This window comes from Lissotriton vulgaris, chromosome 4_1, assembly GCF_964263255.1.
Source record: "Lissotriton vulgaris chromosome 4_1, aLisVul1.2, whole genome shotgun sequence".
In the NCBI taxonomy this organism is placed as follows: Eukaryota; Metazoa; Chordata; class Amphibia; order Caudata; family Salamandridae; genus Lissotriton; species Lissotriton vulgaris.
Window position 1 is genome coordinate 1,386,433,548 of NC_141691.1, and position 17,689 is coordinate 1,386,451,236.

Below are 17,689 nucleotides of genomic sequence, written 5' to 3' on the forward strand. Positions count from 1 at the left end.
CCTCAGCCAATGCCGTTGGCCCAGGATGCACCACCTATCGTGCCTCTCATTCAGGGTGACACCTTGGATGAGGAACATGGACAGGTCACTGTCCCAGATCCAGACACATCCATTCCGGATCCGGCTTCTCCTGCAACTGCACCGGTTGATTTCCCCCTGCAGACATAGGGTGTTTCCATAATTTGATGGAGCGGGCGGCTTAGAGATTTGAACTGCCCATGCCCACGGATCAGTCTGAATGCTTCCTCTATGACTTGAAGGAGCCTTACAAAAGATCCGTAAGGTCTATTCCTATAGTTGGTCACGTCTGGGATGAAGGGCTGAATGTGATGAGGAATCCAGCCACGGTAATTCCTGTGCTTCCTCACCTTGATAAAAAGTATAAGGCTCCAGACGATAGCCCTGCCTGCTTGGTTGGCCAGCCTAAACCAAACTCTGTAATCTCTCAGGCTACCCAAAGGAAGTCCAGAAATCCTTCTTCTCCCCTCACAACACCTCCAAATAAAGAGGGCAGGTGCCTCGATAATGCGGACAAGAGGTTTTCCTCCATGTCCAGCCTGTTGGGAAGGGCTGCTAACGCCTTAGCGATACTTGGACGCTACGATCGCCAGATGTTGTGCGACCTTTCCTTCTATCTGGACCACTTGCCAAAGGATATGAAGAAAGAAGCAAGGAAGATTCTCCAAGAGGGAGAGGTAACATCTGCTGACGTTATTGACTGTGCAATGGACATTGCAACAACTGCGTCCCGCTCTCTAGCGGGCGCTGCTGTCCTTCGTCGTCAAGGCTGGCTGAGGGTCACATGGTTTCGTCCGGAGATACAGAACAAGATCTTGGATCTTCCCTTTGATGGTGAAGCGCTCTTTGGGAAGCATATTGATTATGCGCTTCAGGCCATTAAAAAGATACAGAAACAGCAAAATCCTTAGGGACTCTGCAGTAACTCAAGTTCCTCTTCCGTGGAGCCGAGGTATGGGTAATGCCACGTACAGAGGAGGATACCAAAAAACAACGGTATACCTCCTATGGATCAACCTTGCAGTCTTACCGCCTGAATTACAACCAGCGGCCAAATCAATCCTCCTCTTTCGACCAACAGAGGAAGACAAGGACGCCAGGGGATGGACTGGCAGCAAATCACATCGGACCGCTGGGTGCTGAAGATCATTCAATATGGCCATACTCTGGAATTTGTCAAAGCACCACCTACAGCCCCTTCGCGCCACTGCGTCAAAACATATTCGTCTTCTACGGGTGGAAGTCCATCAAATGCTCCTCAAAGGAGCGATAGAACTGGTCCCACTGTATCAGAGGGGAGAGGGTTTCTAATCCCGGTTTTCCTGGTCCGGAAGACTTTAGAAAAGTGGCGCCCTATTCTAGATCTGAGGGAGCTCAACACCTATCTCATCAAACAATCATTTCGAATGGTTTCTCTGCAGGACATCCTTTGTCTTCTCAACTCAGGGGATTATATGGCCACTTTGGATCTAGAGGACACGTATTTTCACGTACCCATCCATCCAGCCCACAGGAGGTTCCTTCACTTCACAGTAGCCAAGAGCCACTTTCAGGTAAAGGTGCTACCTTTTGGACTCCGATCTTCTCCCCGGATCTTTACAAAGCTGTTTGCTCCGGTAGCAGCTTTTCTACGAGAACAGCAGCATCAGGTCTTCCCTTACCTGGACGACTGGTTGCTGAAGGCTCCTACCAAGCATGCAGCAGAAGAATCAGTCCTGGCGTGCACACGCCAGTTCGGAAATCTCGGTCTAACTCAACACAGAAAAGTCAACTCTCTGTCCATCCAGATTTCTGGGAGCCATTCTGGACATGTCCATCAGCAAAGCTTTTCCGACCCTGGAGAGGCAAGAAAAGCTGATGGCCATGGCCCGTCTGCTGGTAAAAAGACAGTCACTTTCAGTTCGCCTCTACAAGTCCCTCCTACAGTCCATTTCCTCCTACATTCTTTTAATCCCTCACTGCAGGTTGCAGATGCGTCCTCTCCAGGAGGAGTTGGACTTGCAATGGCGCCAAGTTGATGGATCCTTCGACAACAAGGTCTCGGTTACCCTGGCCAGGAGGGACGCCGCATCATGGTGGATGAACGAGGAAAACATTTCTCAGGGTCTTTCCTTCAGGATCGCCCCTGTTCCTCAGATAATAACGACAGACGCCTCGCTGGAGGGCTGGAGGGCTGGGGAGCAGTGTTGCAAGACCTTCATGTAAGCAGCCGTTGGCTACCCCAACATAGTCTTCTACATATCAATCTGCTGGAGCTTAGAGCGATTCGCCTGGCCTTGCAGGCGTTTCTTCCACAAATACAGCAGTCTGCAGTTTTAATACGTACAGACAATACGACGGCGATGCATTATATAAACAAGGAAGGCGGCACCAGATCTCGACTTTTGTCACAAGAAGCCCTGGCAATTTGGTAATGGGCAATCCAGCAAGGGGTATCACTCAAGGCGGAGCACCTTCCAGGCGTTCTCAACAAGGCACAGGACAAGCTGAGCAGACTGAAATCAATCAGCCACGAATGGGAACTGGACCAATCCACTCTGCAGAAGGTTTTTCGCAGATAGGGCAGGCCTTCTATAGATCTCTTTGCCATGCCGTAGATCAAGAAATGCCGATTTACGCAAGCAGGCTTCACCATCCGGGATCATTGGCGAATGTGTTTTTTCGATGACCTGGTCAGGCGCATTTGTTTACGCTTTCCCCCCATTCCTCTGATTCCCAGGCTTCTCAGGAAGCTAAAAGCGGAACCTTGCAAGATGATTTTGATAGCTCCTGCGTGGTCCCAACACTTTTGGTTCACAGAGCTGCATTTCCTCTTCCTGGACCTTCCACTTCCGTTGCAGCCCATTCCTTCGCTGCTGACGATGTCCCAGGGCCAGGTCCGGCATCCAGATCCCCCGTCTCTGCAGCTGTCGACATAGCTCCTGAGCAGCGAGAATTTCTTGGTTTGACCATTTCAGCAGAATGTAGAGAGGTTCTCTCTCCGGCACGAGCCCCAAGTACCAACAAGACATGATGATTAAAGCATGGGAATCTATGAAAGTATCCCATACTGGAGAACCAAAGTTACAGGTAAGTAACTTGTTTTCTTCTCTTGCTGACGCATTTCGGCATTGTCCTTTAAACTTGATCTTGTTTGTCATATAGTCAGTGAATCAGCTTGGGGGAGCCTACCTTTCATGGACAAGTTTTCAAGAAAGTCTGGAGTGATTTCAAGAGGCCTCCTTGTAAAGCAGTGTATGCGCGCTGCAAAAATTGAAGCTTAACTTAAATTCCATTTAAGTAATAAATTACGGAAAAAATAAATTCTCTTTTTTAGTGGTTTTTCTTTTTGGATTCAATGATTGATGGTAGGCAAAAGAATATTTTTAGGTTGGTGTTCACAATCAGATGTTTTCATACTGAAATTGTTGCAATTTCATTCCTTCTGGAAGGGTCTTGCAGTGGAAGAATCTGCACTTTTGCAGCACTGTTTTGAAGCAGTTTAATGCTCTTACAAATCAGCATGCGAAAGAACACGGTGGGCTCTGTGCTTGATTTGCTCAAAGAGTTGGGTTTTTTCCTCCATTAAAGTACTAACCAGTTGGGGCAGGAAAGGACGTGCAAACCTTTTGGTGGTGTGTCTTCCGATTCAGCACGTTCTTTTGTTTGTGTTCTGAGATTATTAACTCTGTGGCCTTTTTGTGTTCTTCTTTTCCCAGTCCCACTTTCTCAATCAACGATGAGTGCTATTCTGCAACCACAACCCATCCCTGCAGGCGAGACTGTAATTGTTCCTGAGAACCTTTTAAATAATTCAGGAGTGCGACCTGTTATTCTCATAGGTAAGACCAATTTGTAGTTATTTACATTTCAATGTAGTAGATTTCTTCTGGCATGGCTGCCAGTGGCACATCTCTATTTCAGTGAGCACAAGAGCTCCACTGGTCACTTCTTTTGGACACCACTGTCCTTTGGGATCATTTGCATGATGATTAGTTCTTGATTGCTTTTCGCCCTACTGCCTAAGTGAAAATAGTGAGTTGCATTCTTGTTACCTTTCCAGTGACACTTTTCTTAAGGTACACCTTGCCTCAAATAAGGAGCATGTGATAAAAATCCTTTTCCTAAATATTTTTTCGTATAATTTTTTTTTTGCAATGCACATGATCATATAACAAAGACTATTGCTTTGTCTAGCACAAAAACAGTTTTGACCAAAATAATTTTCAAATAGAATAACGCAAGTTTACAAGCTATATTGTTAACTGTGGAACGTTAAATTAACTTTTAAAATATTTGCAACATTATGAAATCTGTTATACCCTTTTTATCATTTTAAAAAGTGAATAGAAAATGTAAAAAGGCTATTCAAAACAAATACATCTATGAATATAGCTGGATATTAACTTACTTTGATTTTGCATGTATTTAAATGGGCATGGAAACTGTTCCCTTTCGCTCTAAGTAAAGTGAATACAGAGAAAAGGGTTAAGATGCATTTCCTAAAAAAAACGGTCTAGAAACATTTTTGCATACTAGGATTTATCGCCATTGTTTCTGCCCATTTATGGTGGATTATTATTGAAATTGTTTCATCCACATAGCCTACCCAAGAAGCAGATCTGAAGCTGAGAGGGAAGAGAAAGAAAAATAGAAATGTACAGAGATTTTTCTTCTGGAAGAGTGATGACCCCACATTCCTTTTTGATTATGGTTGATTTAAAGCCTAATGTTACTAAACTTGTCTTGTCTTCTGTTGCAGGCTATGGTACTTTACCATACTTCTATGGAAATGTGGGTGACATTGTAGTCAGCCCCTTGCTGGTCAACTGCTACAAGATACCGCAGCTGCAAAACAAGGACTTGGACGAGCTGGGCGTTGCAGGAAGCCATTTATTAAATGTGGAGAACATGATCCTTTTAACTAGTCAGTATCTCGTGCGTCTGGGTAAGCAGTTCCCCATTATAAACTCATCCATACTTTAAATGGACTTAAAAAATAAAGTTTTGGATTTAGTGACCCACAGCCGTGTCGTGGTAGTGTGACTGTGCAACCAACCTATGACACTGCTTTATCGAAGAAAGAAGGTACAATTTGTACACCCTTGAACTAACTTTAATAAGTAAAATTCATATCACCTACCTATGCGTAGAATGGCGTCAAATCGATGTAATGGAGAAGGATGCCTGAAAACATAACAAACACCTAAAGCTAATTTTCTAGTCTGCTCCAACTGGCCCAGCCTCTATCCGGTATGAGTCACATCTAAATTATACAAAAGACTACCTTGTACATAATCAGTACATGGATTTAACTCTTCTCAAAAAGAATCCCACATCTGTAATGGGCACCCAGATTCTGAAAGTCCTTCAAGATCATACAAGTGGTGAGAGTGTTCTCAACCAATACACATAGAAAATGGTCTTCAGTCTAATTCTGACCTGTGAAGTGCACGAAACTCTGAGTGACGATACAAGTTGTCAGACTTGGGCTCATGATGGGACAGCGGGTGACTTAACCCCCTTACTCTGTGTCCATTATGCACTAATAACTGGTTGTGTTATTTTCCTTCGAACTGAAATTGAGACCAGTGCTTTCTGGAGAGGCCAGGCAGGGATGTCACGTGATTGATGTGTAAAGAGGTTGTGTGAAGACTGATAGGCTTCTGTGCTACTGTATATCCAAGCCCAATTGTACTCCTGTATATCCAAGCCCAATTGTATAGCGAAAAGTAGGACTTTTCGAAATGTTTTGTTATAATAATATCTTCTAATTCGTTTATAGTTTACTTACTGAAGACCGTAGATATTCTATATCTATAAATTTGCTTTTTGCTTGGCACCCTTTTTTTTTTTTTTTACCTTTGTGTTTCTCCTGTTTGGCAGTGAAAAAGAGAGGGAATCAATTATTTGATGAGCACCACTGCCCTAATTTGTGTACTGATTTGTTGTCACTCTCCTTTCAAGAGTGTATTGTTTCCATGAGCAGTTCTTCAATTATACATGTTTTTGCTTTAGGCTTTTATTATTGACTGATAAGTAATATCCTGATTAGCCACGGCACATAAAGTGCCATATTTTTGCTTTTTGTTTTTTTTATTTCTATTTTTTACATTATCTCTTTCTTTTACTCTAATTTCTTTAATGTTCTGTTTGTGTACCTTTGCATTATAATTTTATATTGGGTGTGATTAAAAGCACTTTATAAATGTGTTTCTCAGCAATTATCTACACGTTTGTTGGTTGGCACCCATGGTAACGATGCTGGTGGTGAAGACCATTTTTGGTCCACTGTCTCCCGAACATTCCCTCTTACCTTCGTGATTGCCGCAAGGTTGACTAAGCCTTATTTTAAATTGGTGCCATTGAGGTATTTGCTTCTTTTTTATTTTCAGAATCTCTTCTGCACATTCTCTCGTGTTTATTCCCTGGGCTACCACCTTCATTTAGATCATGACAGATGTTAATTGAGGTGTTGGTGGAGAACAATTAACTAATTTCACATTTTTGACCTTTAGCTTGAGTTTAGAGTCAGTCCCAAGAGACTCATCCATTAAATGCCCATGTAGCCCCAGGCCACAATAAGCATTCCCGCATTACCTTTTTGGGGCTGGTGGTAAAGGAGCCACAGTAGTCTCTAAAGGGTTTTCCTCTAAAGGCAACTTCCCCAGGCAACCTTTAAAAGATATCAGCACAGTGGCTGATCAGCTTGTTTACCCTTTACTAATCTTGAGGAATAATTTTTGAAGTACAATATAAAAAGGTTTTTTTCATTGATAGTTTTATAATTCTACCACCACTTTTTAGTTGTAAGTTTAGAATGGTGAATGCAGGCCGTTGCGTAGCTGATCGTTTAAAACCACGCACTCTTACCTGATTTTGGGTTTCTGCTACTAAATGTAGATGGGCTGGCATCAGAGTAGATTTCAAACTATCTCACTCAGTTTGAACCAGGGCCAATGCCCAACTGTCCACTGCGCGGTGTTGAGGGTAACTTTTGTTTCGAAGGTGGTTGCCTTTCTTTCTTCTGCAAAAGACCAAATCAGGACACAGTCAGCAACTCTAAGGCATTAAGTTGTGCTTTGATGAAAGTATGTAGGTTGTGACCAAGCAAGACGTTCAAAACAAAAATCCCTTTGAAGGCACCCACAGGAGTTAGAAATGGTTATCCCAGGGTATTTTAGTAAGGTGGGCGTGGTTGGTGCTTACTTTAAAACCATGCTAACTTTGCCCAACCACAAACACTCAGGGTTTGGTTAAAAAAGAAATGTCATGTAGACTTCTTATTCCTCCAGCATGGGTTTATTAGTGCACATAGCGTCAGCCTCGTTCTTCATGCCTGTGCTCTCACATCCGGCACCCACATGCAGCCAGACACCTTAAAGGAGTGCACATGTGCATCTTGTTTAGTTCCCTCACCCAGCACCTGTGCAGTCTCTGTTCGAGTCCTTGTGCTGCAAGGCTAGGATTTCTGTCATAGTTTCATGCTCCAGTATCACATGTATGCAGCAAAGTCATTAACCACTACACTCGGATAGGGTTGATGTCACCACAGAAGGAATGGAGAGATCTGGTTAGATAATGGTTAAGTCTAACATAATGTAACCTTGTGATGTCTACCTTTATTGTTCTTGTGCACTTCGATGCTAGTTATCAAATCATAATTCCCTTAGCTATGGCAATATGGACATTTATAGGATGTACATGTGCATGCAGTGACATTGTAAAATTAACCTGACCTAAATCCTTGCCACATTTAGTCCACATTCCTGTCTGTGTAATGGCTTATACCATCGTGGCTCGGCTCAACAATATTTCCAGAGCTGCAAAGGATGCTTAAATCCAGAAAAAAAAATATATATATAACAGCTCTCTATAACGCAGCATTTCACGGGTCATGGAGCAGCCACAATCTCAGGGACTTGTCACCATGGTTAAAAATATGCCAGAAGCTACAGCTACTTCAGAATCAGACTGGGATGGTGTGCATGTCTTTTGTCTATTAAACTGAAGTGTGTGGCTGTAAAAAAGGCACCGGAATTTAGTATAAAAAGTTCCTTGTGCACATATTTGTTCTGATAATGGACTCCTTCCCCAAAAGCTACCCCCTTACTCTTTAATGCTATGTTGATGAGGGCTTCGAAGCGACGTACGCAACATAACTACCCTCACCACTCAGTCTGTCTGCACCAATACAGGTGATACAAATCACTGGTGCAAGAATAAGACAAACTCTCCTAACCTTTAATATTAAACTTATATATATGAGCAATTGTTTGCTTTTCGAAATTTTGCATTTAATGGGGAACCGGGAAGAGACCAATCACTTGTACTATTTCCACGAAGTGCAATTGACGAAGCTCACCTCAATAGGATTCTAATACTTTTCCTTCACACCCACCTGCAGACATTCTAGCCCATTCTCTCGTAAACGTTGATGTCTGTCCTATTCTCTGGCTATATGTTTCTGTACATTAATATTTTTTTACTTCTGGAATACCATTCATTGAAACAGCACATGGAGCATGTTTGCTCTGTGTAGACTTAGCGACTCATTCTAAGGCTTCATAGAATTTTTCAGGGCTAAAGTTGCCCAAGAAGATAGCTATACCACAGGGCAGGTTTTACCACTGCATTCAAAGTTATGGTACTTGGTTTCCAAAGACTCCCATTAGTTACTTAGAGATTAGTTTTCATTCTTCTGAGCTTCAAAACTTCGAATAAGGAGCTCCTTTCCCAGTGAAATTACCCTGGTAAATCTTTGGGGTAGGTGAGTGAATGTCTGATATGCATGGTGTTCTACATGGTTCTATAAACATCTGCTGTGTACATGTGTGATGCAGTGTTGAAACTAGTCTGGGAGCTAGGGGACAGCTTCTTCACTACTAGTAAGAGTCCAGGCATTTTCCATTCTGGCATCGCATAATAAACTTCTTACTTCGGCTATAGAAATATGGCAGAATTGCCATGTTGCAGTGTAGGCTTAAATATGTTCATGTAAAACTATGATTTTTGATGTTTTCCACGTATAGTCCAGGGGATTTCTGCAAACTGCTATAAAGTCTCAAGTCATACAAATTATAGGAGAAAACCTACACTTTATAGATTTAGGGTTTTCTTTTGGCAGCTCTTTGAATCCGTCCGCATTGCATACTTCAATAAATCTTCCCATTTCAGCCCATGTTGTCTGCACAGATAGTGTTTAGTCTCCAGGTTAACCCTTCTCTTTTCACGTTGATACCTGTGGCCTGGTGGCATTATGAGATACCATGGAATACCTTCATAACTGTAGATATTATAATTAGAGCAGCTTTTCGACCCTGGATCATAATAATGTTCTCTTTTTCAGAGTTGCGAAATTCCAGTTCATTGGTTACAAATGATGTCTAGAGGAAAAATTATGACCGGCTAGTGGTAAAAAGTTTGGAATCTGAAACCAACAGATTCCAGTACGGATTTGAAAAAAAGTGCTGTTTCAGTTCATTAGATATTCACTGTAGACCTTTTGCAACCAGTCAACTGAATTTTCCTCTTGCACTTGTTTAAAGAATACAAAAAGCTGTGCAGCCCAGACAGCTATGTTGATGATTCTGCAAGTGATTGATAGCTTCTGTGTATGGACGGTTGAGCATTGGTGGTTTTTAGTGTGGAGTCAAGGCTATAACAATCACAATCTGTGTGTACAGTGTGCATTAGACTTAACGTCTGATGCAGGAGACTGAGAAAAAGTGAGCTGGAAACAAATTCAAAATAAAGACACTTAAGTAGAACATGAGCATTTACAAAAGTACTCCTCACATGGAAATTATTTTAGTTCCTGATGAAGCAATACACCACAACTTGCCATTAACACAGGATCAGTTCTTTTACTTAGTGGTACAAACTGGAGTTGGCATGAACTGGAGAGTCAAAACATTATGTATTCTCCTCTTTAGCAAAGATGTAAAACGTTGACTAAAAGTGTTTTTTATTTATTTAAATAAAAAAAACAATCGCTAAAAGCCTCCATGCAACATTGGCTTGACCTTGAAGTCCTGATTTTGAGTCCCCATTAACGAGTTACTAATAATGGTTGCCTCATAACTGACCTCCGTGAACATGTTCACTGCTTGAAGTCTCCTTTATACATACTGAGCAGCCTGAAACAGACAAACAAACAAGCAAAATCACATCTGCTTTTGGTGTTCCCAGAGGGTTCCTTCCATCTAAGCCAGGGTTCTCCGAAGTCTGTCCTGGAGGGTCGGGTCCATGCCAGATTTGTAAGATAACTACATGGGGATATGTTAAAAATATGCCTTGGATCCGGCCCTCCAGGACCGACGGAAAACCCTGATCTAAGCTGATACACTTCCTTGTAGATAGAAGAGGGCCCCTTCATAGTGAGTATTTGTAAGGATTCATGATGGTGCATTTATTACTTTGTGCTACTTTGTACGTTTTTTTCTGACATGTTTCATGTAAAAGCTGGAAATATCTTCCATGTTCGCTTACAGGTGCAATTGTTTTTTCTATTTAGGTCCTTATCAAATACCACTACGGGAAGAGTTTGAACAGATCATGCTCAAAGCAATGCAGGAGTTCACTTTAAAAGAGAGATCATTGCAGATGAGTGCACAGAGTATCGCCATGTCACCAGGACAGCTACCATGGCTTGCCAGATTAACTGCCAGTGTTTCCCGAGATTTGGTCCATGTGGTGGTTACTCAAAACTCTCTGGCAGAGGGAATTTCTGAAACACTAAGATCTCTCAGTGAAGTGAACCATCAGCAAAGGGTGCCAGACTATGTCATTGCAATCTGCTCTTCGAAGGTCCGAGGCAATGAATTTTGCGTCCTTGTCTTGGGTAAGTAGCTTTCTGCTGTTCCTGTTATGTGCGCCACGTGAGCCCGGAAAGCGGCGAGGTACTGGCATGCCCATAACATGTGTATTAACTCTGCGTCTCAAGTGTGACATCTAGAACATTTTTCTTGTGCTTCTGGGTGCATTTTATTTAGTCGGTGTGGAGTGAGATAAGCTCTATGTAATATCCTATATTGAATACATTTGAATTTGGTTTTGTGTTATACCTTTTTGGTGTATTCCAGCATAAAGTCCCACTCCTTATCCTGCAGCTCTCTACTGAAAGCTTCAACTCATTTATTCCTTGGTCATGCAAGGGGTATTGCTGCATGTGTTTGAATGCCGTGGTAGAGCCACTTGATCAGATGGCAACCATTGCCCATTAGATCTAGGGTTTGAACACATTTGTGTGTAGGGGGCTCATTGTTATTAGGTGTTCAGTGTTTAATGATATGATGTATCTAGTTATGTTTACGTGCAGGAGGAACAGGGATCCAGGGTCTCCTTGTTTGTGAGTAAAGTCCTTGTGGTTCAGCAGCACTCAATTAGCGAACAGTGCCCCTATTGTTGTCACTCCTTCCCTTCCCTACTTGTATATGCAGTGTTTAGTTAATAACCCTGTGGAGGTGGGAAGATCCAGCAGTTAAATGTTCGGGGCATTTGGGACTATTCAGTCCATGTATAGTAGTTCACTGCTCTAGTAGTTAGGAGCTATGTATCTGAATGCCTAGATATTTAAAGGTGGTTGGTGGCACTTGGAAATTATAAAGTGAGAATGGTATTGTTGGCGGGTGCTGTTCATTTTTATAAAAGAAGAAGGCGTAAGATTTAGTCTTGTTTATGGCGAGTACTGAAATTTGTTCGAAATGTGTGAATATGGGTGCCACAGGGTCTAAATTGTCTTGTAAGTTTTTAATGTATAGGATTATATCATCTACATATTTTAATAGTATGTGTGTGGTTTGGCGATGCCCTTTTCTACTGTGTCTTTATCAAGCTTTGTTGCCAGGGGTTCAAGTGCTAGAATAAATAGGAGTGGAGATAATGGGCAGCCTTGTCATGTGCTTCTGCATACTGGGTAGGATTGTGATATATGTGTACCTGTGCGGGCTCTAGCGGTTGGCATCTTATAGAGCAGTTTAATGCTTCGTAAGTATGCAAGGGGGATACCGAACCTGGTATTCACGGTCAGCATGTATTTATTTATTTATTTATTTATCTATTTATAGAGCGCAACATTTATCCCGGGGGATGTCACGGCGCTGAGGACTATGATAGCGGATGAAAGCTGGGTTGGCCAAATGTCGTAAATCAGTCTTTAGGGAAGAGGTGTGTTTAGAGTTTTTTTCTGAAGATGTTGTAATTGATAGTTAACCTAAGTTCCACTGAGAGTTCGTTCCAGTGTCGTGCAGCCAGGTAGGAAAAAGTGCGTTCTCCTGCTTTGGTCTTTTTTATTTTCTTTGTTTTGGCAAGAGCGAGTTGTTGTGATCTTAGTGATCTGGCAGGGACGTAGAAGTGTAATTTATTCTGAAGGATAGTGGGTCCTTTGTTATTGAGTGTCTTATGGGCATGACCTATAAGTTTGAAGCAGGCTCTTTGGCGCATGGGCAGCCAGTGGAGTTGTTTTAGGCATTCTTTGGCGGAGCTGTATTTGCCTTTTCTGCATACTAGCTGAGCTGCAGCGTTCTGCACTACATGTAGTCGTTGAAATAGGTAGTCTGGCATGCCCACGAAAAGTGCCTTCCCATACTCCAGCCTGCTGACCAATAGGGCATGTGTGACTGACTTCTTACTTTCTAGGGGAATCCATGTGAAGGATCTTCTCAGAAGTTTTAGAGTGGCAAAGCTTTTACCACACAGGGCTCGAATGTGGGCCTGCATGGATAGCGTGTCATCAATTGTGATGCCTAAGTTTTTGGCCAAGTGCTTGGGTGCCGGGGCATCTCCCAGCGTGGCGGGCCAGCATGAGTTGTCCCATATGTGTTTTGCCTCACCGAAAAATAAGATCTCGGTTTTGTCTGCATTTAGTTTGAGGCAATGATCTGCCATCCATGTGGCCATTTCCGTTAGGCATTTGTTGAGTCTCAATTTGCTGTCTTCATGCCCCTTCCCCAGCCTGATTATTAGTTGCGTGTCATCCGCATAGGAGCATACCCCCAGACCCCACCGTGCTCCAATTTGTGCCAAAGGTGATACATAGGCATTGAACAATGTGGGGCTGAGGGATGCTCCCTGTGGGACACCGCATTTGAGTTGCTTGGGTTTGGATAGGAAGGCTCCTAGTTGTACTGTTTGTGTTCTATTCTGTAGAAAGGAGCCAATCCATTCAAGCGCTTTCCCATTTATCCCTTTTTCTAGCAGGTTCTCCAGAAGGAGATGGTGTGAGACCGCGTCGAACGCCGCAGACCGATATAGAAGGATCAGGGCCACAGCTCCACCCTGGTCCAGGGAATTTCCAATGCTGTCCGTAACAGCCAGTAATGTGGCTTCTGTGCTGTTGATGGCTCTGAACCCTGTTTGAGTTGGATCCAACAGGTTGTTATCCTCTAAATATTTAGACAGCTGTCTATTTATCAGTTTCTCCAACACAGAGATAGGGAAGTTGGGAAATGGGTCTATAATCAACTGGGTTTGTTACGTTTGTATTACCAGCTAAGGGTGTCGAAAGGCCTATCGCAGGTCCAGGGAGATGCAGGCCGCTTCGGTTAGGTCCTCCGAAGTTGCGTCCATGATCTGATAGAGATGCCGTATATTCAGGGAGTTACTGCGGCTAGGCACAAAACCACATTGGTCCGTGTGTTCAAGTTGTGGTAGGAAGGTGGAGTAATTGCTGGGCCAGTATCTTGCTTAAGATTTTATATTCAGTGTTTAAAAGCGATAATGGTAGGTATCCTGAGATAACTTTGCTGTCCCTGCTGGGTTTGGGGAGGGAGGTAACTAGTACTTGCATTGTTGTAGGGGGAAGGCTGCCCAATTCCAATGCCGTTTGATAAAGGCGTTCCATGTGGGGGACTAATTGTGCCGAGAAGGTGTCATAAAATTCGTCCCGGAGGCCGTCTAGCCCTGGTGTTTTGTTGCCCGGGAGTTCTTTAATAGCTTCTTTGATCTCGGTTTTAGTAATTGGGCCTGTCGGTACTTTTTGATCTGTCTGGGATAATTGAGGATAATTAAGGTCTTTCAGGAATACTTTTGTTGTATCCTCACCTATCATTATGGGGGGTCTCATACAGTGTCTTGTAATAGTAATGAAAAGCAGAGTTTATGTTGTTATGCGTGTGTACTGTTGTGCCACTCAGTGTGGTATTTTCGTGCACTGGGGCGGACATCGGTGCGTTGCATAGTATCAGTGCTAGTAGGGTACTTGTCAGCTTCGGCGTGTAGTTGTGTGTAGGATTGGTAGTCTATTATGCAGAGGCGGTCGAGCACTTCGGCATATTCTTTGTGTGCCTCTTGGAAATTCGTTGTAGTGTTCAGATCCTCTACCTAAATACATGTTAAACATAGAATTGTATAACTATATGTAATATGTACATTTGGTAAGCAGAACTAACGAATATCTTTATATTTAAAACAATTTCACAAGTATGACTCTACAGTGTCTCAGCCTACACGCATTGTGGGAAAAGTGCCCTCGCGCTCCCCACTGTAGTCACTGGTTGATGAAAGAAGCCAACGACAGACCCACCTTCCCAGGTTTGTCACAGATACGGCACTTGGTGATCTCGCCAGTGTCTGAGGGTCTCTGCGGCTGTGGGGGAGGTCGCACTGACTGTGCCTCAAACAGCACTGTGGGTCAAGGATACTGGTGAAAACGAGTTTCCCAGCTACATGATGGGGTCACTGAAAATACGATGTTTGGTATTAAACATCTCGTATTAATAAACCCACAGTGATTATAGTGATGGGTTTACCAATGAATGCACCCAAAGGGCACCTTAGATGAGCCCCCTGAAAACCTACCAGCCTCAGGTGTGCTCCCTGACTGGTTTCTGCTAGCCTGCCACCCAAGACACTGTTCTGACATCCTAGGGTGAGGGGCTCTACTCTCAGGAGGCCCAGAACAAAAGCAGGTCCGGGAAGAGTGTGTAAATGAAGCCACCAATGCACTCATCGCTCCAGGCAGAGTCAAAATGGGCCAATGGTGTCATCAAGGTCCCCCAGCCCTCCAAAGCCCGAGTCCATTGTGGTTTCACCCCTTGTGGACCCTCAGGCATCACCTGCAGCCTCTGCACGCAACTGCTCTGGTAAGGAAAAACCCAACCCCTAAGACATCTCTGCACCTGTTGCCCGTGGGCCATGGACAAGAGGACCAAAGGTGTCCCTATGTCCCCAAGCATCATGAGGCTTCAGCCCCGCTGGTGGTTCAGCCGGACTGGCCTAGCCGGAGCTTGCAGCCTCTTTTCGCAGAGATCGATTTCCATAGAGTAACTTTGGGCCCCTGGCGCTGTATTGCTCCATGCCGCCTTCATGTCACTAGTAGTGTACTGTTGGTGCTGCCTTCGACCTTGCCCACCACTCACCTTAATTCTTGGAGATTGGTCCCATAAGTCACTGTACTATACCTGTTAGCAGAATTTGTTCTTAATTCCGTAGGATAACATTGCAGAGCTCAAGAATTGCACTGTGTCCACTTTTTGAGCTGAAAAGAATTCATATTTAAAACGTACTTACCTGAACGATTTTTCTCTGATGCCTAAACATATATAAAGATACTTGCTGTTTTTATAAATAGGTGTGACTCTCCTTCTTGAGTCGTGTGGGTTCTCCATTGTGTGTATTTGCAGATGTCTTGCACTCCTCTCAGTTAAGCCTAAGGCAGCTCGACCTCACTGCCCTTGGGATTGCACCTTGGGATTGCTAGAGCAAACAAGCCCCAGTCTGCTAATTCAGGAACCCCTGGACTCTTTACGTGGTATAACAGATTATTGATATATCACATAAAGTGCTAGCTTCCTACAGTCACAGTGGAGGATGTACCGGGGGAACAAATTTACAAGTTTGAAAAGTGGAAAAGAAGTAAAAGAAGGCTATGATGATTACCTGCAGGTAGCATTACTGGGTTTGATCCCAATAATGCCATAAGCAGTCATAAAAAGCCACCTAAAAGGTGGGAGAGATTAATATGACACCTATCACATCAAATGACAACGAAGCACATAATATACTAAGTGCCTTTGGCAACAGTCCTAAATGCTTCAACCAGGCCAGTCAATGGCGGGAGAACTTATATTATTCTTTGATTTTGTGAAATGCCAGCAGCAATAGGGCAATTGTTAACGAGGCTAGAAAGGGTAGTACCAGAGTATTGGCATTTGTGAGGAACCCACAACCATTCATTTGGTTCCTTTCACTGCTTCATGGAGAACATCTGCCAACCGCTGGACAGTGAAAGAAGGGTACCTTTCAGGATTTAATAGGACAGAAGCCTGGAAGGAAAAAGGATAGAGTCTCACTTCCATTAATTTGACTCATTGAGTTGCTAGGTATGAAAGGGCCTGTTCAATGAAGTGGAGAACAACATATCTTACCACAGGGCTTCAGCCAGGAGGCAGATGTATCCTCCTTAAAAGGGAAAATGTTCTCAAGCATGTCCATGAAGGGCACATTCTAGGCCTGTGATTTATCCTGCAAATTAATTTCAATTGCAACTTCAAGCTTGTTGCTGCTAGAGGACCACAGTGTTAAGTATGAGGATCCACACATTTTGTTAAAGTATTTATTGATGCTGCAAGCACCAAATACAAAAGGAGACAGACAACTTGAACGTGTAACCTCTATACCGACGCCACTGCATGCATGTCTCCATGTAATTCTCACTGTGAGAGGTACTATGTCCTATCCATGAAGTACGGCCACACTGTACATTCAGCAACCTTTTTAGTGGCTGCCAAATGGAGGTTGCCAGAAGGTGGCTATGGCCTTTCAGAGAAACTCACGGGACCAGTTACTGGGGTAAGACTGAGTTTTATTGATTTTAACACTCGTTTTTTCCTTGTGGTGTTCCTTATAGTAGGGAAGAGCCAGTTCCACTTCTTTTTTCTCAGGGGAACAACGGAGTCTTCGGCGTTCTGGACTTCCTCTTCTCCACTCCAGCGTGGCGTATATCAGGTTCCCCAGGAAAGAAGGGAGAGACCAGACTCCGTTTTAGGACTGGGTTCACAATCTTGCAATTATCTAGGGGAAAGGGTGTGAGGAACGTGGTGCTCAAGGTAAACAGGCTCGAGTGACGATTAGTGTTTGGAAAGGCGAAGTGCAGGAAACAAGGGTCGAGTCAGCCTCCTTCCAGCCTCCTTCCCGCCCACGCCGCGATGCGAGCGCATACCTGGTGAAGCCACACTTCCCTTGAAGTGTGGCTCGGGGATTCACCTTGTCGTTGGCCTCCTGGCTTCTCTCCTTCCAGCTGCTCCGGTTCTTCTCCCTCTTCCGACCGCTGTTTCGCCTCTGCTTGCACTCCTTCGCCTGCCGGTGTAGAACACGCCGATTCAGGATCTCGTCCTTCTTTTCCGTACTCGCTGGTATCGACGTCATCAAAGGGGGTGTGTCGTCCGTCGAACTCGGCCCAATTAAAGAAACAGTGTTCTGTTTCTTCGCTGCCTCGGCTCTGTTTGCAAATCTCGTCACAACACGCTACGCTTGGCTGCATAGGAAGAGACGAAAGGTTTAAGTTCAGTCTTGGGTTCGAGAACGTACCCCTCGCCTCGTCACAGTGGCGCTGCCAGAGCAGAGATGGAAGATCTACTTCATTGCATACTTCTCCGAAGTATAAAGAGAAACCGTATTGCTGCGGCTGCCATTGAAACCCCATTGTCCATAAAAATAAGGCATTACGGAAGTAAGGGAAAAGACAGAAAGA

General features: G+C 43.8%; 1 protein-coding gene across 6 annotated transcripts in view; it reads left to right on the top strand.

Moving 5' to 3' along the window:
- GREB1L (GREB1 like retinoic acid receptor coactivator) overlaps positions 1-17,689 on the top strand; it is a 558,043-nt gene that overhangs the window by 361,974 nt on the left and 178,380 nt on the right. For all 6 annotated transcript variants that reach the window (XM_086965622.1, XM_086965621.1, XM_086965624.1 and 3 more), the window contains 3 exons: positions 3,717-3,839; positions 4,760-4,945; positions 10,514-10,840. In XM_086965622.1, coding sequence (XP_086821748.1) covers positions 3,717-3,839; positions 4,760-4,945; positions 10,514-10,840 — 636 coding nt within the window. The remainder of the gene's footprint in view (positions 1-3,716; positions 3,840-4,759; positions 4,946-10,513; positions 10,841-17,689) is intronic.